This window comes from Aspergillus undulatus (assembly GCF_047715775.1).
Source record: "Aspergillus undulatus strain CBS 261.88 unplaced genomic scaffold BDV17scaffold_6, whole genome shotgun sequence".
NCBI lineage: Eukaryota > Fungi > Ascomycota > Eurotiomycetes > Eurotiales > Aspergillaceae > Aspergillus > Aspergillus undulatus.
The window spans coordinates 265051-284317 of record NW_027396610.1 but is presented as its reverse complement, the minus strand read 5'-3'; the positions used below and the strand labels follow the sequence as shown (position 1 = coordinate 284317).

Sequence of the window (19267 nt, the reverse complement as noted above, 5' to 3'; positions counted from 1 at the left end):
ATCGCTGCCTCGACATCTCGACATCTTCAACGCCGAACTTCAATCCACATTACATCAACTCCACCATGTCCTCTCGCCGTGGCGTCGGCCTTGGCGCCTTTGCAAACCGCACCCAAGCAACCCAGTCCTACGCAACGCACGGCGCAAACCTCCGCTCAACCCACACGACCTCCCTGCAAACCCAACTCTCCGTCTTCCAAACCCTCCTGCACACATTCGCGCTCGAACACAGCTCAACAATCAAAAGCAACCCTACCTTCCGCGCTGAATTTGCACGCATGTGTAATGCTATCGGCGTGGACCCGCTTGCCGCTAGTAACGTCAAGGGCAAGAACGGGCGCAAGGCAGGCGACAATGCGAGTTTCTGGACGCAGATTATGGGCGGGGACATGAATGATTTCTACTTTGAGGTTGCGGTCAGAGTTGTGGAGCTTTGTCGTGAGACGAGGGGTGAGAATGGTGGGTTGCTTGGGGTTAAGGAGTGTACGAGAAGGGTTGGGAGGGGGAAGGCGATTGGGAGTGGTCTGGAGGTTACGGAGTACGTATTGTATCTTCTGCATCTTTCCTTTTTAATTCATGGCAGCAGCTTACAAATGTGTTCATTGAAGTGACGACGTTCTCCGCGCTGTTAAATCCCTCGAACCACTAGGCTCAGGCTTTTCCATCATCCTCGTCGGCAGCAAGCAGTATATCCGGTCCATACCGAAAGAGCTGAATACAGACCAAGCCACAGTCCTCGAAGCCATCCAGGTCCTGGGATACGTGAGTGTATCGATGCTGCGAGTTAATTTGAACTGGGAGAAGGCTCGCGCGCAGACCGTTATCGATGATCTTATGGCAGACGGCCTTGTTTGGGTGGACCTCCAGTGCGCGGAGAAGGAGTACTGGTCTCCGCAGAATCTGCTTGGGGATGGGGAGGAGGGCTGATGCAGGAGAAACTACTGAGACTTTCCTACGATGGAGACAGTCAAGATTTTTCAGTACAATACTGCAGACATCCCACCTGCTGCTCGCCCCTGGCAACCGGTCATGGTCCAGGTCGTGACCCGCGAGTCCTCCCGCAACCCGCCAATGTGAGCATCTCATCATGACGGCAAGCTTCCCAGTCGGTTCTGCGACTGATAGGGCGTTCGTTATTACTGCCGCGGATGTTAATTATGCGTTCTCGAGTCGAAAGATGACCCTAATTCATCAGCGCCTCAAAACTAAGCCCTGTAAAGGACATGAGCTAGTCGTGCCCGGGCGGTATCGTATATAGCCTCTAATACTTTGGAAGGCAACCTAGATAGTCACGACCTCGCTTCAACAGCTGCACTTGCGCTACCTTATTATCACTTTCAAAATAGTGTTCTCATACGAAAGAAGAATGAACATGGTTCCTCTAGTAACCATACAAAAGAATCAAGGAGAATAAATGATCATAAGTATCATATTCAATAAGAACATTAGACCATGAGATAAAAAGAAAAGGAAAATACATGCCATTACAAAACAACCTTATTTTATTTATGCCTTGATCGCTCCACCCAATGCACCACCACCGAACTGCTGCCCACCAGGCCGGCGCTGCTGTCCACCAGGTAATCTGGGACCACGGGCACCCTGGCCACCGCCCCTCGGCCCACGGCCGCCACGAGCACCAGGCCCCTGGTCGCGCTGGAAGGCATTAGCCATGCCCTGCGTCCGCTGCTCGAGAGTCTTCTCGTTAGCCTCGAGGAGGTTCATAGACTTGTCTGCGAGAGTGACGATCTGGGACTGGAGGCGGGAGAGCTCGACGCCCTTGCGGAAGACGATGGCGTCGTTGACCTGGTCCAGCGCGGCGCCGAGTTCCTCATGCGAGATCATGCGGGAGATGATAGCGGCGATCTTCTTCTGGGGCAGCTCGAACATGGTGGAGAGCGTGGAGATGGAGAGGCTGTCGTAGAAGGGGGCGTAGGTGAAGAGGTAGGTGCGGAGGCCCTCCTCCTGGATCTGGGCGGCGAGCATCTCCTTGATCTTGTCGGGTTGGGGCATGAGGTCCCAGATCTTGATGGAGTTGAGCATCTCCGCGGCCTTCTTCCAGTCGCCGGCGGCGAGGAACTTGGCGCTCATGATGACGCCGTCGCGGGTGTTCTCGGCGGGGCCGGTGAAGACCTGGCGCTCGTTGTAGTCGAGCATGCGGCGGAAGGTCTTGGAGATGACGCGACGCTTCATCTCGGGGGAGGAAGATGTCTGCGCCATCAGGGGCACCTCGAGGAACATGCTAGAGGTGAGGTAGATACATTCGAGCAGTTCGAGGTTGATGTGCATGTGGAAGGGAAGTTGGCGTTGACGCTCGAGACGCTCTTGTTCGGGTGAGACGGTGGAGTAGCGCTGGAGGATGATACCCTGGGCGAGGAGCTCCTTCTGGCGACCGCTGCCACAGATCTCGGAGAGGGTGTTCTGGGCCTCGTAGATGAGACCGGCACGGAAGGCACACAGACCGATCTGGACCAGCGTCCTGTTGAAGAGGATCTGAGAGCTGACGTCGAAGTTGGCAATGTTCTCGGACAAGTGGGACATGAGCATCAAGTCGCGAGCGCGGTAGTACTGGTCGTGAAGGGCGAGGAAGTAGATTTGAGCCAGCATCGCCCGTGCCCGGAGGATACCGTCGCTGTTCTTGAAGAGGTAGTTGCATAGTGTCTGGACAAGAGTCTCAGCATCACTGGTGCTGCCGCGAGTTGTGATAGAGGTCTCAAGGCTGGAGGGGAGAGCCTTATCCGTGCCGTCTTCAAGGATTGTGATGACCTGAGAAGGCTTGAAGTAGATGTGCTCCAGTCTTCGCATGACCACGCGGTTAAGGCTGTCCTGGCGCTGGTGTTGGTCGATCTTCCCCTGGCGCTCATTTGTCTTTGTCTTTGAGAGGCCCTCAACGTAGATCTGAGTCCGGACGAGGTTGGTGTACAGGTCCTTCTCATCACTCAGACGGTCGATGTACTCGGCGGTGTGGGGATCGATATGTTGCAGAGACCGGGTGAGCTCGTCATCCAATCGCTCGACGTACGAAACGATGCTTCCAGGGATGTAGAAAGTCTCATTAGCCTCGAGTTGGGGCTGCTTCTCGTCGTCCTCCCATTCTTCGGCACCCTCGTTGACAACGTAGTTGTTTTCTTTCTCGAGAACCGAAAGCAGGGTGGCAAATTCCTGGGCAGCAGCCTTCCACTGCTCGACGCTCATGTAGGCAGCGGTAGAGGTAGTCGTGAGATCGAAGCGGGTAGAGATAAGGGTAAGGTAAACACGGATGCGCTGGTAAGGAGTCTGAGCGACCTCCAGGAGCTTCTCCATAGTCCGGATCTGCTCAAGACGGTCGGTGTTCTTCTTTCCTCGCGACTCGACGATAACGCGGAGGTGCTTGAGGATGCTCTCGGGGGTGTACTGAAGGGTCTTTCCGCCACGGCCGACGGTAGCGAAGCCGTCGTCGTCTCCAACGGTAGCAGGAGCCTCAACGTACTGGTCCACCTTTTTAGGGCGGGAAGGAAGAGCGGCGGGCTTCTTCTTCTCCTCCTCGGCCTCCTCGTCCATGAAGCCGTCCTTGTCTGCCCGGTATTTGTCAACTTGCGTAGCATACTCCTTGTTGTTCTTCTTGATCTTCTGCTTGATGGCGTTGAAACCCTTGGCGTTGCTGGCGTTCATCTTCTTGTTTGACGACTTCTGCTTGGAGACGGTCTCGTTGACGAAATCCTCGAGGTCGGCAACGGTCTTGACATAGATCTTCGGAACAGGGCCGGACTGAACGACCTTGACGATCTGGCGGTTCAACTTGTCGAACTCTACACCACACATTGTCAGTATCACCCATTCATTCAAACCATGCTTCACCCCTCAACAATCCATCAACACCATCTGGAAAAGAGAAAGTCCACGCACCAGCCGAAATAACCGCCCAATCATTGATCTTCTGAGCATTATCAATCAACTTAATCGTTGCCTCCAGCTCCTCCAACCGCTTATCCTTCGCACTCTTCACAATCGTCACCGTCTCCTCATCCTCACTCTCCTCACTCTCACTCGCGTCCCTCATGAACCGGTTCGCACCGGTCTTCCCGGCGTCCTCATCCTCAGAGGACTCCTCCTCCGACTCATCAGAAGCACCGGATTCCTCCTCGCTGCTCTCCTCCTCGGACTTCTCGACCTCCTCGTCGCTGTAGAGCTCCTCCTCGTCGGAGCCGCTGCTGTCGCTGTCGCTGTCGTTGCCGTAGAAAAAGCGCGACATGGTTGCGGTGGGTATGCGAGTCTTGGGTGTGGACCTGTCAATGGACCTGTCGACGACTTTCACGGGAAGGAGGGTATCGGCGTCGATATCGGTGGTGACCGTGTCTAGAAATTCCAGGTTCTTTGCCCGCAATGTTGCCTTGGGCGGCGTGCCACACAAATTTCCTCTAAGCGAGACCGCGCCCGGGGCTAACCGCTTTTGGTATTTATCACGTGATGTTGTTGCTGCTGGTATAGCGGCGTCGACAGTTGAAGCTTTGATCGGTTTTTGACTTTGCGATTGCATTCGGAACATCGAGTACTTCTTGGGGTGTCGGCTGTGTTTCGACCGTTCATGCGGGAGGGTTGGGGTATTTAACCGCCAGGCCACAAGTACCGTATATCACCCGGGCATCCATTCTCATTGCTGAGCATACTTCCAGTAAATGAATGACCTTGGGTAGATGATTCATAGCAACCTTAGGACAATTCTCGGCCCTGATGAAGAGCCTGAGGCTCGAACTAAAATTCATGGTTTCAGGTGATTCATTGATTCAGACAGTTCTGCTGAAACGGTGACTCAAAATATATATATCTCATCGCCAGGTGTGAATACATTCAAGACCTCGAGACAGCAAGCCTAGTCATTATCGCCATCCAATCAATCATTCACATCTATAACAAACATCGGCATGCTACTAATGCAATATATAAATTTCACGAGTGAAGGACGCTCGCTAGCAAAGAAGGGGAATCCCAAATGTGCGTTCAATCAGAGATAACTAGTGAAGCTAGGGCATGAATGGCCAGTCAGGGCTGCAAAGATACTTTTCAGGAGAATCAGAGGCTTCATAGCGAATCTAGAGCATGGCTACCAGGCTAATCCGGACCCAAACGGTCACCGCATGGATTGATTGCCGGTACCTGACAGCAGCTTGGCTTGCCTGAGTCAACGATTCAAAGATGAGAAGTCCCAAATGACCGGGAAGGTGATCTTTGGCATAACTGGCATTTTAGGCCTGAGTATCCAAGCTATAGTGATGCTGCCCCCTTGATGATAATGGAGAGTAACGCGAGAGGAGCAATCAAACAATGCATGACGTAGAACACATACAGTGGGCAGCCGCAATGCTGTTGAAATGGAAAGCAAGAAGAGAAGAAGAATGGGAGGATAAATGTAACATGGAAGGGAAATGAATCAACGCTCTTCCCAACACAGCCTGGTTATGCCGAGAGTAACGCGTACGTATACCTGGGGTAGGTGGATGGCCACGGATGCCCATCAGCACCCGGGTGCTAAGGCAATAAGGAGCCTCTTAAGCCACCAAATGAGCCTTCAAGTTCGCCAAGTACCAGCGGATAAGCGATCTGCTCATCATCACTAAGGTTTACCCCTTGTTTATGCGAGTGACCTGGACTCGGTCAGATCCCTTCGACCAGGGTCCTCGGGCACGAGTCGATGAGCAGCGATAAGTGATATGGCAGCCCGGCTGGTAGCGAGGTCAAGGTACAAAGGAATGGGACATGTTCAAGCGAATCCAGAAGCCAGAATATGGTGGCAATTTGGAGCCAGTTTGCGTTGGCAGCATCTGCGAATAACGCATACGGAGCATGCTCGTGCCCAAGAAAAGAGAAAATACCTAATACGTGAGTCTTGCGCAACCTTCATATCCTGCCTAATGCCATTGATTTTGGCCCATGTAGCCATCGCCCAAGACGCCATCCTCGAGAGTGCGGATAAAGTCTCTGTTTCGGGTTCCCCCAACACGGCTGCCTCGTCGTCTTTGGTTTGCAGCGTTGGGATCAACATATCCATCGGCAGGTGGCGGATAGTAGGCCGGACTTGGTTGAAGCCGAATCGGCGCGTTGGGATCGAGGTGGCTTGCAACTCGTTGAATGGTGGGTGGAACTCCCTGAGGATCCATGGTCGAGGCGCGTTGACGGCCAGCCCTCGTTGTTGCCTGCGCGTAGAGGCTTTGAGAAGGCCCGTATTGTGTTTGAGGCATTTGACCCGGCATGAGGTTCATTTGGTGACCGTACGCCGGTGGCTGCGTTGGGTAGGGCGGAGGAGCTTGTTGATGCCCTGCGTACATTCCGGTGTACATGGGTGGCGGCGCCTGTGCATGGGCGGGCGGGTGGTATTGGTTCATCTGCATTGAGTACGCGCTTTGTGCGGCAGATTGAGCATGTGCCGCTCTTTGCTTGCTGGCGGCTTCTGCTTGCTGTTGTTGCTGGATGCCGGGTGGAAGAGTCTTGTTGAGCGAAGAGTACTTCAGGTTCATTGGGGGCACGAACGGCCCGGTGAATTTCTGTTGCGTGATGAAGGGATGCAGTTTGGCTTGTTGAGGCGACCAGCGCTCAAGCGGGTTGATCGACAGGAGACCGCGGACAAAGTCAATGAAAGAAACTCTGTTATTGACCTCTGTAGGGCGACATTAGTGACAATGAGAAGAACAACCTATGAGAAAGCTCTTACCTCTCTCGATCTCTGCTTGCTTCATGTTCTTCCTCGGCATTGGGTAGCTCCGGATGATTTCTTCCAACGTCGACGCCTGGAAGTACTTCTTGCTAGGCTGCTCTTTCGTGTTGTGCTCCCTAGAGTACTGCTCTAGGCTTTTGAGACGGTAACTCTTTCGTCCAAATTCGTCCTGAGTCTTCTCAAAGAACTCGCCGGACTGTTTCCCCATCTCCAACATCCAGGTTGGCGGTAGCCCTAGCATCTCCACGATCCGGCACACCTGATTGTATTCTGAAGAGCCGGGGAACAACGGCAAACCCAGGAATAGCTCGACGACAATACATCCGAGAGACCACATATCAATGGCAGATGAATACCTGGAACAAGATTAGCACTAGAATCTGGTAACGATGGACTGCACGGGTCGCATACGGTAAACCGAGAAGCACTTCTGGTGAGCGGTAAAATCTAGACTGGATGTATGTGTAAACAGTTTGTCTTTCATCGCAAGCAGATCCGAAATCAATAACTTTGATGATTGGACTTTCGAGACTGTAGACGAAACCATTAATTTGCTGACCGCAACAACAGGGAGGGTTTCAAACTAACTTTTTGAGGAGAATATTCTCTGGCTTAAGATCGCAATGGATCAAGTGCGCTTTATTTAAAAGGCTCAACGCATTCAGCAGTTGCTGTGCGAAAACACGAACAAGCGTGGTGCTTAGACCTCGGAACTGGTTCTGCTTGATCAATTCGTAAAGGTTGACGCTGAGTAACTCGAATGCCAAACAAAGATGCTGGCGATGTATGAACGTGTCTTTGAGCCGGAGGAGATGGTGGTCGTCGTTCTTGTCGTATCTGCTGTTGAGCTATTGCCATGGGGGTGAGTAGAAGTCCATGGCATGTTTATATTGAAGGCTTACCAAATCCAAAACGGAAACCTCCATCATACTCTGGTTGAAGTAGGCCGTCTTGTTTTTGATTACCTTGACGGCAACAACCTCCTGCGTCTTCAGATTCTGACATTTAACAACCTGCCCAAAGGTTCCCTGACCGAGTACGTCAAGAATGAGATAGCGGTTCCTGAACAATGCATCAGCCGAATGGAAACATCATTTGGGCAGAAAGAAACTGACTTGTGCCCTGCTTCTTCACTTCCTAAGATATCGTTGACATATAGGATGTAGTCGCTATCTTCGTTATCGAACCCGTCGTTTTTGACGCCTTTGCTGGGTTTTGTGAGAACACGGCGTGGATTCCTCGACGATTCGTAGTGGAAATTCGGGTTGCATATCCGGTAGGTCGCCGGAAGATGGTTGGTTAACGCCTGGAGTGGCTACTGGGTGTCAGATTCAGAGCAAACGAAATTATTCGACATGGTGCTTACACTAATGAAACCGCCCTCCGGATTTGCACGCCGATACGCAGGTTGGGCGTGAATGCGAGGCTGAAGCTCCTGAACCGACTTGAACTTCTGGAATTTTGGTACTGGACCTCGACCTGGTTGCTGGACAGGTCCACCGACTGGACGGGGAGACCCTCCTTCCTGTGCAAACGGCGAACTCAGTTGCGGTCCTGATGACGGCGCAAAGAATTGATCGGGGCTCATGTCGGTATGCTGGAGGGGAGGTAATCTCGGCGGACGCGACCCTGCTGATGCTGCGATCCAGGGTTAGCCACTCTGGAAACCGCAAACTGATGATCGCAATAGAGGACTTACAAGGAGGCGACTGGAAAGGTTGAGGAGGAGAAGAGTAGTTCGCCGACCTTGTGGGCGACTGTCGAGACGGATGCGTCGCGGGTGGAAATACATAGGAATTGCTAGACTTTCCCGGGCTTGAGTTGTAGGGCAAAGTTGGCGACAAAACGTTCATCGGCGAGTACCTGCGGGCAGCAGTTGATCCCTCGGTCGGGAAGTACTGCGAAGACGGCCGGCTCGAATGGTTGGCCCTCGAAGGGTACTTGGATCGGTTATACGGATCCGCGTCCTCCATGGCCGTATCCGGATCCGCACCATAATCCCGGGTATGTGGTGTCGCTGTTGGGGACGACGCCATGGAAACCGTTTTGGACGAAGGAGGTTTGGCAACAATTCCGGGGGACTGGAAAGGCTCGTAGGTGTAGCCTGCGGGGGCCTGCGATGCTTGTGGTTGGTTGCTGTAGTTCGAGGGCAGGTGCTGGGGATTCGGGTTCGACGTCAAGCCGTTGTTGTTGAACTGCGCAGGACGTCCCACCAGCGGTTCTTTATACGGCTGCCACTGGGAATCCATCCTTGCCTAGTCTCTGCGACAGGCGCAGGCAATCGTGAGTAATTTGGCCGAAGTTGAGGGACGATCGCCTGGGAAGGTTCGACAGCGCACATGCACTGCGATCGGGGTTAGATAGCAGTGGGGGTGGGACACGGACGGGACGCGGGCGAGCGATATGGCACGCTGCGAAATGTCGAAGGCAGAGTGAAGGAATTGGCGTTTATTCTAGACTGAGTCGTACCTCATTATCCTCGAGAGATTAATATGCAGTTCAGCGAGAGGATCACCAGATATGGATTGGTGAGGGACACGAGAAGGGCGGTCGCAATCCACAATCCCAGGCCTCAGCAGGGGCTGGGGAGGTCGGCTGGAAGGTGAAGAATGTCGACTGCAGGAAGTCCCGGAGACAACGGGAAGTCCAGACAGACGGCTCACACGCAGAGGAACGGCACTGATTGGAAGGGGCTGAGATGAGGAACCGGAGGAGAGGGGAAGCGAGGGAAAGAGAGAGACGAGGACGTTCGTGGAGGCGGAGACAGACAGACGTGATGTTGGAATCTGGAGGCCTCAGGCTGCTGATGGTTGTTAGGTATTATTGAGAGAATGGTGCCAGCTCACGGCGGCCAGACTCGCTGTAATAGGTCTCTTCTCCGACGGCCTTGTTGCTGATCTCGATTTCACTTCTTTTCCTATCGACTTGTACTCGTGGTGTGGGTGAAGTCCAATGAATGCGTGAAGAGAGGAGGAACAGCTGGAGGCAGGGTTGTATTAACGATATTATTGCCAACCTCAGATCGCACAAAATTAATATCGCGACCGGCGGCGAGCTGCCGTAAGTGTATGTCTTACTACAAATGAAAATGACCCAAGATTAATGTGCTTGTCCGTCGCTTGGCCCCTCTACCCAGCCTCTTGGGCGATCCCGTCTACGCTCTCTGTATACGTTCAGCTGCCCCTTGAGGCGTCATTGGTACCCAATGCGCGTCTATGGTTCCAATAAGGTCCAATAGCTCAGGCTCAGCTCGGGTATGGAAGCGAACTCTCATCCTCCTCCGGCATATTTCCTGTCGAATCCGGCTCCAAACAGAAGCTGGAGGTGGCGCTAAAGCAGGTCTGGCCACTGTCTGCTAACTTCCAAGTCTCCGATTATCGAAAAAAGTACGTACTGTTGTGAGGACTCCGTACATGCAACCTCGAGATGCAATCTTACTCTCTCGCAGAAATTTTCAAGTCACTTTGATCATCACTTCGAACGATTCGCCGCATCAAGATCAATTCACAGGTAGTGCACAGCCATTCCTGGTCGCAATCCGTTGCGCCGAGTATAGTCTGATGTGACGTGGGAGGCTGTCCACGGTGCCCAGCGCATGGAGTGATGACTAATATTATGTCGCCTGCTGAAGGCGGTGGAGGGCAGGCTACCGTCACTGACACTGAGAGGTTACCTTACACTGACGACCGCCGATCATCGAGCAAGAAAAGCTTTGAATCGGGACTCATGGCAGCTTCATCTCATCATGCTGCTCTCTCTTTCAAATTTATTGCATGCGGCCGACTGTGGAGTGCCGATATTGTGCTGATTCGCCGCCTCCTTCATTCACTCCCGGCCGTCTCTTGTAGCTCAATACCACTCGTTTAATCAGGAATCAAGTGATCCACTATTAGAATCCTTACATCATGGGTCCCATTGTAAAGAACGAGCACGATGACTCCGTTGAGGAACCTCCTTCAGAGAGCGTGGCGCAAGACGCTAACCCCCAGGCTTCCGACGTTTCTCCGCCTGCAGAGCAACCATCACCAGAACAAGATAACCCCGGAGCTACAGATGAAGCCAGCAGGTTGAGAGAGCTTCACGCGGATATTCGCGATCAGGACACTCTGGAACGAGACATCACGCGCCAAGCCGACAGGCTGCTCATGGAGCAGGCCGATGAACGCGACAACAAAAGGCTAGAGAAGACGAAGCTCGAAAAAGAGTATGATCTCCGTCTCAGTCCAGTAGATGATTTAAGCTTATTGTATTCCTCAGGAAACTCGAATCGCAAATCTTGCGATTGCACCAACGTCTTGCACAACCAGTTGGCACGTCAGGCCGAGTGCGCTTGCAAAATGATCTCGCAAAGTTGGAAGAGCGCAATGACGCGCTTGCTACTGATCTCAAAGATATCCAACAGCGCATCGACGACAGACGCCAGGAGCAGGAGACAAATATGGAGGCGACTGGCACAGGGAGAATGCCGAATGAATCTCGCCGCGACTACCTCATCAGAACAGGCAAGATTACACCGTTCTCACGGATGGGCGCGGGCTCGAATTCAGGACCTTTGGCCAGCCTCCAGGATGCGCTTATTGATGCAGAGGATGAGCGCGATGAGCAGGAAGCTCTGGAGCAGGTGAAGACACGATCGGCCGTTTCTCATCGAAACCTAGTGCGTCCTGGCTTCGGATTCGACGAACCGAGTGGATCAAGTGTTTCTGAAGAGCCGGTTGTCGAGCGTTCAGCTAAGAGGAGAAAGCTGGAAAAGAAGTCTCGACCGAGCACGGTGTCTGTCAAAATAACAGAAGACGAGGGTATGGACCGCGAAACGCCTTCTGATGGCCAAGTATCCGAGGATCAAGACGCTTCAGCGAGCTACGTCGAATCAGAAGCGCAGGAATCTTCATCTGAGGACGATAATGACTTTCTGACCGAGGAGAAACCGATTACTGCGAAGAACTCGAATGTCAAGGATGGGGTGGAAGACTTAAGTGGCTTGGATGATGGTAACGAAAAGATATACCAGTCTCGGCTTCAGCATTGGGTTACGCGCAGAAGCGCTGCTCGGAAAGCTGCTCGGCAGTCTCAACAACCAGATGCCGAACCTATAGATGGATTAGATGCTCAGGCTCCTGAAGAGGAAGAGTGGTTCATGCCCCATCCTACTAAGCCGGACTTATGCCTGGATAACGAATATCGTCTCCCGGGTGACACCCATGCACTGTTATTCGACTATCAGAAAACCGGGGTACAATGGATGTGGGAGCTGCATCAGCAACAAGTAGGAGGAATCATCGGTGACGAGATGGGTTTGGGAAAAACGATACAAGCCATTGCGTTTCTGGCGGGGCTCCATTACAGCAAGAAGTTGACAAAGCCCATCGTCGTTGTCTGCCCGGCAACAGTAATGAAACAATGGGTCAATGAGTTCCATCGCTGGTGGCCTCCATTCCGTGTTTCTATCCTGCATACGTCCGGCAGCGGCATGGTCAACATCAAAAACGAAAGTAGCCGTGAGGATGCGCTTATCTCAGGAAGTTACGGTTCTAGCGGCTCTAGTAGTGGCCTAAAGGCGGCGCGAAAGGTCGTCAAACGAGTAATCGAGGAGGGTCATGTGCTGGTTACCACTTACTCCGGATTGCAGAGCTACGCTTCTCTGCTAATTCCAGTTGAATGGGGCGGTGCCATTCTCGACGAGGGCCACAAAATTCGCAATCCGAACACCTCCATTACCATACACTGTAAAGAGCTCAGGACCCCGCACCGGATTATTCTTTCAGGAACGCCGATGCAGAACAATCTGACAGAACTCTGGTCGCTGTTCGATTTCATTTTCCCCATGCGTCTCGGCACGCTGGTGAACTTCCGGAATCAATTCGAATTTCCCATCAGACAGGGAGGTTATGCAAATGCCTCGAATCTGCAAGTGCAAACAGCGGCCAAATGTGCAGAGACGCTCAAGGACGCAATAAGTCCTTACCTCCTACAACGTTTCAAGATTGACGTGGCGGCCGATTTACCGAAAAAAAGCGAGCAGGTCCTCTTTTGCAAACTCACGAAACCGCAGCGCCAGGCATACATGGCTTTTCTGGGCTCAGAAGAGATGCAGTCGATCTTAAGAGGTCGAAGGCAAGTCCTCTACGGAGTCGACATTCTCAGAAAAATCTGCAACCACCCAGATCTTCAAAGTCATAAACTGCTATACACCAAGGCAAACTATGGTAACCCTACAAAGTCGGGGAAGATGCAGGTAGTCAAATCGCTGCTGGAGCTATGGAAGGATACGGGCCACAAGACACTCCTGTTCGCGCAACATCGAATCATGCTCGATATCTTGGAGAAATTCGTCAAGTCTCTGTCTGGGTTCAATTATCGTCGTATGGACGGCACCACGCCTATTCAGCACCGACAAACTATGGTTGATGAGTTCAACAAGGATCCAGACTTACATGTCTTCCTTCTTACCACGAAAGTGGGAGGCCTAGGTGTCAATCTTACCGGCGCGGATCGAGTTATTATCTACGACCCCGATTGGAATCCATCCACAGACGTCCAGGCCCGAGAGCGTGCATGGAGGTTAGGTCAAAAGCGCGATGTCACCATCTACCGACTAATGACGGCCGGAACGATCGAGGAGAAGATCTACCATCGTCAGATCTTCAAACAATTCCTCACGAATAAGATCCTGAAAGATCCCAAGCAGCGCCAAACATTCCAACTTAGCGACCTACACGACCTCTTTGCCCTAGGTGAGGAGGACCAAGGCCCGACAGAAACGAGCAAAATCTTCAAAGAAGCCGAAGTCACCTACGGAGAGAACGAAGACTACAACGCCGCCGCAACAACCCACCAGAACGCTAGAGCGAATGACCATCAGCGCAACGTACAGGCGGAAAACAGAGACATCAGGAAAGTAACCGGCGTTTCATCAATCGAACAATTCCAAGGCGAGCCCGAACAGCCCACAAAGACCTCCGGCGAAGAAGGCTCAAGCGGCACAAACTCCGAATCCCGCATAATGAAAGGCATATTCACACGCTCAGGAGTCCACTCAGCGCTGGAACACGACCAAATCGTCAACGGCAAGCGCGTCGTCCGCGCAGACCCCAAAATCATCGAAGCCGAGGCGAAACGCGTCGCCGCCGAAGCAGCCGAGCAACTCCGTCGTGCAGGCGAAGCAGCTAGATCCGTCCCAATCGGAACACCCACCTGGACTGGCCAATTCGGCGTCGCGGGAAGGCCAGAGGAATCGCTGGTCCCCAATCCCATACGCGGACCATTCGGCGTCGGCGGCCGGGGCAGCACGGCTAGACGCGCGCTGGCGGGGCCCTCATCAGCGAGTATCCTCGCGAACCTTTCATCCGGATCCGGCGGTCCTCGGACGGCAACGCCCTCATCCCGATCCCGTAGCGCAACGAGCAGTCCAGCCCCTGGCGCCTCCAACGATCTCAATCCCAGCGGGAAGGACTTCATCACCATGATCCGGGACTTCATCACGTCTCATGGCGGCTCGGTGTATACCCAGAATCTGATCGATCATTTCAATCGCTACTGCAATACGCCGCAGCGGTCAGCTGAGTTCAAGGAGATGCTGAAGCAGATTGCGGTGCTGGATAAGGGTGGCCGGAACGGGCGGGGGAAGTGGTCGCTTAAGGCTGAGTATGTCCGAGGTCGGTGATTCATTTTCGAAGTTTATGGTTATGATCTAGAGCTATGTACTACGAATAGGTTTCCTCTGTGTGATAATATATATATACTAGCAGTCTTTCCAATACAACATATAATGCAGGTGATTTTACTCTGTATGTACCTCTCACCCCCAACAATAATGATGAAGCCCGATGTCAATGCCAAAACGTCACAGCTCTAAATATATATTATGCTTTCGGGCCTACATCCGACGCCGATGCGATTACGATCCTCTGATCCACAAACCATCAAGGCAACAAAATTGGGTAGTCTGAAGGACAGTGAAAACACTGAGACCCAACAAAAGATGTCGATCCTAATTCATGATGTCAATTACATTGACGTTCTCATTGATGGTTTGGTCCTCAATTATTGTTTCACAAAGATCATGATATTCAGGTGACCCACGGGTTGCTGACACGTCGCGGAGTAACAGATATCTAAAGCAAGTTGATGACATATGTGTGTAAATAAGCACTCCCATGAACAACCAACAAGCCTACAATTGGCATGATGAAGCAGAAAAATAGAGAATTAAACAAAACTAACAAGGAACACAAGAACAAAAATCCTCCCCGACTGGGAGTCGAACCCAGGTCTCCCGCGCTTGTTCGTCATACTGAGGCGTGACAAGCGGAAATCATGACCGTTAGACCATCGAGGAATTGTTACTGTTTTTTTTATAACCTTTGCTTATATGTTACAGCAAGCCAGCTGTGGCTACGCTTAGACAAGAAATTGGGTCTGATCTCCATCTATGCTGCTAAGATGGGGCTAAATTAGTTGCAAAAACACTTGTCTGGTGGTCAAGATCCTTCGTTTTGAGCAGAGACCTTTCTCACGAGATACTTCAATATTGTTCACATTTGACCACTGTCAACTCCACACCTTGAGCATACCCAGTTGAGCACATCCCAGTCGCAGTCAAAAGAACCAAACAGTAACATGCGCATCTTTATCAAAAAGTAGTGGACCTTGTGATCATCCTCAGCTCTTCTCGCGCTCCACCACCAAATGCCCGAGTTCGGACCATTTGTGGACGATGTGACCATGGAAAGCACGGCATCCTTTGAACTGGCGAGAGATCGGCCCTTGCTGGTGTTGATGCCAGGATCTGTGCAGGAGATGTCTCAGTTTGCCTCTTAACTCCACAAAACAGCTCGATTTCCCTGGATGAGTTCGAGTTTAAGATTTCGGAGCTGCTCATCTTTCCACTCGCTGCTGGCGGTTCTCTTGATGCGGTCCAGTCTGACATGGTTACCATTATTTGCCACTTCCCCTGATTGTTCATTGTTAAAGAAGCTATTCCTCCTCGCCTTCGAGTCATTCTTCCCGTGATAAAAAGCAGTCAACACATTCTTTGGGCTTATTCGATTCCAGCCAGTTTGTTTGTTTATCGTATCGTCAACACTCGCTAAGATGAAGTTCCTCAGCACACTTTCGCTCTTGATCGGCGCTTCTGCTGCCGCCGCCGCCAAACCATTCCACGTCGGTCGCCAGGCCAGCAGTTCAACGCCCGAGAAGTTCTACCTCAAGACCTCTGGCGCTGGGAACCCTGCCCACAACGATCTCTATGTCTACGGCTACCACACGGGCGCTGGGCTCAACGATGCCGTCCTCACATCTGATGTTGAGACTGCAAGCACTGCCTACTTTAACGGCACTCGGGTCCTGTTCGACTATGGCAGTGACTTCCCTTGGGGCTTGTCTCCTCACTACGTGACCAACTATGCTGGTGAGTTCTCTGAACTACCATACCCAAGTGACTTTGTCCGAACTGACAGTTTCCAGCATGGCAATTCGTTGAGATCAACGCTGGAGAAGGCGAGGAGGGTTTCTCTGCCAACAGCACCGGCCTGCAATGGTCTGCTCAGAACGGCTTCGGTGGATGGCTAGGTAAGGCTCTCACCACTATCCCTTGGACTCAAGCTAATTCCTTCCCAAGTCTGCGACTGGTGGCACAACGCCCCCCAGCTCTTCTATATCTACCGCTACTACTCGCCCCAGTACCCCTCCTCCTGCAGCGAGGTGAAGCTCCTGACCGAGTCCGCTGCATGAATGGAACCGTATTATGACATCTCGCCACATCCCGTATATCCGCTCGAAACTCCGAGTCCATGACGCGCGTGGCGAGCTTGATGAATTATAGAGTTTGAACAGCCGTGGTTATGGCCGCTGTCCTGCCATGGGTATCCTCCGGCCGTCCCTGTCTGGGCGTGCCTGGGTCTGAGACGAAGTGTAACGGCCCACCCTGTTTCATGATTTATATTCGTGTCATCCGTTTGCAAAATTTACTGAAGATGATGTTGGGAATCGATTGCCGGATACTTGGCTTATTGTTGGACCCGAGACGGGATAATGTTAATGTCAATTATTGGCAATAGTATAGAGTGGTGGTCCGCTGACAGGTCGCATAGCTGATCGGACCGCGGTCGCTGAACCGCTGGATTGTGCGTGCTGGGGAGTGACGCCACACTCCATGTATACTAAATAAAAGACAAGAATAATACATCTATGATCACCACACTTGTGATATTCAATGAGGATAAGGCTGGAATAAGCTAGAAATGAAGGGCGTTTGGTGCCTGAGGCCTTTAAGGCCAAAAATAGCTCTAATGTCTCACAAGTGGCCCAAACGGGTTAAGCAGCTGATCGGCCGACTCTGGTCGTTTCGGTTCTTCTTTTCTTGCCATCGCCGCTCTCGCGTCCTCTTTCCTCACCACCCTGCATCTGATTCATTTCTCATCTTCTCATCCTCCTCTCCGATCTTCTCTGCATCCTCTCCATCCCGATTATACCTCCCCCTGCGCCCGAATCGCCCAGTCGCTCGCTTGTTTACGCTCATTCTTGGCCGCTCCACTCGCTCTGAAGACCCCTAAGACCCCGATAACACCACATCAACTGCGTGTTTCACAGCCAACGCAACAGTCGGTCTTCCCATATCGCCTTCGGTTGATTTTTTTCCACCCGTCTCCGATTCTCGATTGGTAGCAACCCTCGTCGATACTCATCTGTCGCTTATCACCCTGGACTATCAACACTCGTTGCTGTGGACACCAGGCTCGGTTGAAATAGACTGAGGCCCCCGGGATCGACGAGACGACCCCGCTTCTTCGACAGGCAAACCAACGGAAATCGAGCCTTATACATACACAATGCGTTTCACTTCACTTTTCCCGATTGCGTGCCTACTTTTGCTGGCAGTGCTTTCGACCGCATGGCAGCTGGACGGACTGCTGAGTCCCGCCCAACTCTTGCCTAGACAGGATGGTTAGCTGCCCATTGCTGGTTTGCGTCGAAGGAATAGTTGACTGACTGTTATAGACTCAGACTCAAACTCAGATTCAGACTCAGATACCACGACCGCGGCCGACAGTGCGACGACCGGTGCTACCCCCACAGCGGACGACGAACCGGACGAAACGGCCACTTCGACATCCTCTTCTGACGACGACAGCGAGGAGACAAACACTGCGTCTGTTACTTCGACCAAGAGCGCCGATGAGACAAAGACCACTAGCCATTCGAACAAGACAACCTCGGTGGACGCTCGCCTTCCTCCCGGCGGTATCTCCATGTTGACCCCGGCATCCTCTTCGACGACATATTACAAGATTGACGAAGAGATCACGTTTGTCTGGAACTACACTTCGCTGTCTATTACTCCCTCTGCGATCAACGTTGTCGCGTCATGCAGTCTCAATGATGCCACCTACACCATCGCCAGCAACGTTAGCGTCGAGGAGACTCAAACAGTCAAGTGGGACACTGGCAAGTTCAACGCCAACGCTACGGCTCCATTGCTCACCGCCACATACACCTTGATCGTGTGGGATGACAGCAAAGACATTGATGACTCCGCTAAAGCCGGTGAGCTGAGCTCGCAAAACCGCTACTACTTCGGAATGTACACGCCGCAGCCCTACGAGAACCTGACTAGTATGTCTTTTACTTCGCTCCGTCTTTGATACAAAACTGACCCGTTTTAGACTTCGTTTGTGCGACATGCAACGGCGCGCTCTCATCCGTTGAGACTCTCGGCCTGAAAATGGCCGTGGGCATGAGCTTGCTCACAATCGTCTCGTTCACCTGGTTTGCCGGCACTTTCGGCGTTTTCTCCACTTAACCTTGACCTGGCCACGACCATCTACACTACATCACATTACATATTATGCATTCTGAAAATGTTGCATGCAGCTGAGCGGGTTTCTTTCGTTTTGTCACGATAATAGCGACTGATTGTTGACTGATTGATTGATCTGATCTTATAAGAAATTAGGGTGGGATGGCGTCTTGCGTTTGTTTATTCTGTCTCGTCTCGTCTTGTGCTTTACATACATACTATAACTACTAGTAAGACTCTTTCTGGTGAAATGTTGCGCTTTGGTTTGCTCTGCTCTTTTTCCCTGCAGGTGCTTGCAGATGGGTGGCTACTCCTGTTAGGAACCTAACATATAATAAATTCGAAGGATATATTAATGAAGAGCTTTAGGTGGATGATAAGAAGGCTGTATATAGACTACTACAATTGCAGACCTTTGCGTATAACTATAAAATGGTCCCTAAGTAGTAGGCCTCATGTATGTCGTTCTAGCCAGTTCTCCAAGTGCTTTGCTTGACACATGCAGGCCATGCCATGCCATGCATAATGCACTGCCTGCAGTTATTTCTTTAGGCCCGAGTGGCGACACACTACTTTTATGTATCTACAACATGCACAACAAAGGAAAGGAAAATCCATTCAATCTCAATTCATGCATTGCAGGCTCGGTTTATTTCGTTATATGCAGGTGCTTGAATGCGAGATAAACCTGTGCACACAATCTGGAGCTCGGATGTCACCAGAATGGTATAAGCAATCCGCCCTGCAGATTCCTTCCTCTTTATTCTGGTGGGTGTGGAGTG

At 51.9% G+C, this 19267-nt stretch overlaps 8 protein-coding genes and 1 non-coding gene across 9 annotated transcripts; 6 read left to right on the top strand and 3 right to left on the bottom strand.

Annotated features, from left to right (window-relative positions):
- Positions 1-3: 3 nt before the first annotated feature.
- BDV17DRAFT_195234 (ESCRT-II subunit protein SNF8) lies at positions 4-1007 on the top strand. The gene is made up of 2 exons (XM_073755170.1): positions 4-538; positions 609-1007. Exons 1-2 carry the CDS (start codon positions 66-68, stop codon positions 925-927), a joined length of 792 nt encoding a protein of 263 aa, XP_073619209.1. The 5' UTR covers positions 4-65; the 3' UTR covers positions 928-1007.
- Positions 1008-1506: 499 nt separating this feature from the next.
- nip1 (translation initiation factor eIF3 core subunit c) lies at positions 1507-4231 on the bottom strand (the record flags this gene model as incomplete). Its single annotated transcript, XM_073759742.1, has 2 exons — positions 1507-3788; positions 3886-4231. The coding sequence occupies 2 exons, from the start codon at positions 4229-4231 to the stop codon at positions 1507-1509; spliced, it is 2628 nt and encodes an 875-aa protein (XP_073619208.1).
- A 1654-nt stretch (positions 4232-5885) lies between these two features.
- Positions 5886-8937, bottom strand: BDV17DRAFT_287898 (putative protein kinase Yak1; the record flags this gene model as incomplete). The annotated part of the gene is made up of 8 exons (XM_073761259.1): positions 5886-6631; positions 6686-7044; positions 7100-7219; positions 7277-7536; positions 7591-7750; positions 7804-8003; positions 8055-8326; positions 8388-8937. The coding sequence occupies 8 exons, from the start codon at positions 8935-8937 to the stop codon at positions 5886-5888; spliced, it is 2667 nt and encodes an 888-aa protein (XP_073619207.1).
- Positions 8938-9859: 922 nt separating this feature from the next.
- On the top strand, positions 9860-14473 carry BDV17DRAFT_254309 (DNA-dependent ATPase RAD26). Its single transcript, XM_073756756.1, has 2 exons — positions 9860-10892; positions 10946-14473. The coding sequence occupies exons 1-2, from the start codon at positions 10594-10596 to the stop codon at positions 14349-14351; spliced, it is 3705 nt and encodes a 1234-aa protein (XP_073619206.1). The 5' UTR covers positions 9860-10593; the 3' UTR covers positions 14352-14473.
- A 460-nt stretch (positions 14474-14933) lies between these two features.
- Positions 14934-15026, bottom strand: BDV17DRAFT_t30. Its single transcript has one exon. It is a non-coding gene; the product is annotated as a tRNA-Asp (tRNA).
- Positions 15027-15104: 78 nt separating this feature from the next.
- On the top strand, positions 15105-16925 carry BDV17DRAFT_254306 (uncharacterized protein). The gene is made up of 3 exons (XM_073756755.1): positions 15105-16097; positions 16154-16258; positions 16308-16925. Exons 1-3 carry the CDS (start codon positions 15782-15784, stop codon positions 16418-16420), a joined length of 534 nt encoding a protein of 177 aa, XP_073619205.1. The 5' UTR covers positions 15105-15781; the 3' UTR covers positions 16421-16925.
- On the top strand, positions 16075-16925 carry BDV17DRAFT_254304 (uncharacterized protein). The gene is made up of 2 exons (XM_073756754.1): positions 16075-16097; positions 16154-16925. The coding sequence occupies exon 2, from the start codon at positions 16531-16533 to the stop codon at positions 16744-16746; it is 216 nt and encodes a 71-aa protein (XP_073619204.1). The 5' UTR covers positions 16075-16097; positions 16154-16530; the 3' UTR covers positions 16747-16925.
- BDV17DRAFT_194969 (uncharacterized protein) lies at positions 16586-17379 on the top strand. Its single transcript, XM_073755166.1, has 2 exons — positions 16586-16600; positions 16780-17379. Exon 2 carries the CDS (start codon positions 16930-16932, stop codon positions 17239-17241), a length of 312 nt encoding a protein of 103 aa, XP_073619203.1. The 5' UTR covers positions 16586-16600; positions 16780-16929; the 3' UTR covers positions 17242-17379.
- Positions 17380-18932, top strand: BDV17DRAFT_195087 (uncharacterized protein). Its single transcript, XM_073755168.1, has 3 exons — positions 17380-17632; positions 17711-18301; positions 18352-18932. Exons 1-3 carry the CDS (start codon positions 17518-17520, stop codon positions 18486-18488), a joined length of 843 nt encoding a protein of 280 aa, XP_073619202.1. The 5' UTR covers positions 17380-17517; the 3' UTR covers positions 18489-18932.
- The last annotated feature ends 335 nt before the right edge of the window (positions 18933-19267 follow it).

Bases quoted from the DNA above. Each gene is read 5' to 3' on its own strand.
- BDV17DRAFT_195234 (XM_073755170.1), top strand. From the start codon at position 66: ATGTCCTCTCGCCGTGGCGTCGGCCTTGGCGCCTTTGCAAACCGCACC. The intron at 539-608 runs GTACGTATTGTA...TGTTCATTGAAG, and splicing joins AGTGGTCTGGAGGTTACGGA to TGACGACGTTCTCCGCGCTG.
- BDV17DRAFT_254309 (XM_073756756.1), top strand. From the start codon at position 10,594: ATGGGTCCCATTGTAAAGAACGAGCACGATGACTCCGTTGAGGAACCT. The intron at 10,893-10,945 runs GTATGATCTCCG...TGTATTCCTCAG, and splicing joins AAGACGAAGCTCGAAAAAGA to GAAACTCGAATCGCAAATCT.
- BDV17DRAFT_254306 (XM_073756755.1), top strand. From the start codon at position 15,782: ATGAAGTTCCTCAGCACACTTTCGCTCTTGATCGGCGCTTCTGCTGCC. The intron at 16,098-16,153 runs GTGAGTTCTCTG...GACAGTTTCCAG, and splicing joins CTACGTGACCAACTATGCTG to CATGGCAATTCGTTGAGATC. The intron at 16,259-16,307 runs GTAAGGCTCTCA...TTCCTTCCCAAG, and splicing joins CGGCTTCGGTGGATGGCTAG to TCTGCGACTGGTGGCACAAC.
- BDV17DRAFT_254304 (XM_073756754.1), top strand. From the start codon at position 16,531: ATGGCCGCTGTCCTGCCATGGGTATCCTCCGGCCGTCCCTGTCTGGGC.
- BDV17DRAFT_194969 (XM_073755166.1), top strand. From the start codon at position 16,930: ATGAAGGGCGTTTGGTGCCTGAGGCCTTTAAGGCCAAAAATAGCTCTA.
- BDV17DRAFT_195087 (XM_073755168.1), top strand. From the start codon at position 17,518: ATGCGTTTCACTTCACTTTTCCCGATTGCGTGCCTACTTTTGCTGGCA. The intron at 17,633-17,710 runs GTTAGCTGCCCA...ACTCAGATTCAG, and splicing joins ACTCTTGCCTAGACAGGATG to ACTCAGATACCACGACCGCG. The intron at 18,302-18,351 runs GTATGTCTTTTA...GACCCGTTTTAG, and splicing joins GCCCTACGAGAACCTGACTA to ACTTCGTTTGTGCGACATGC.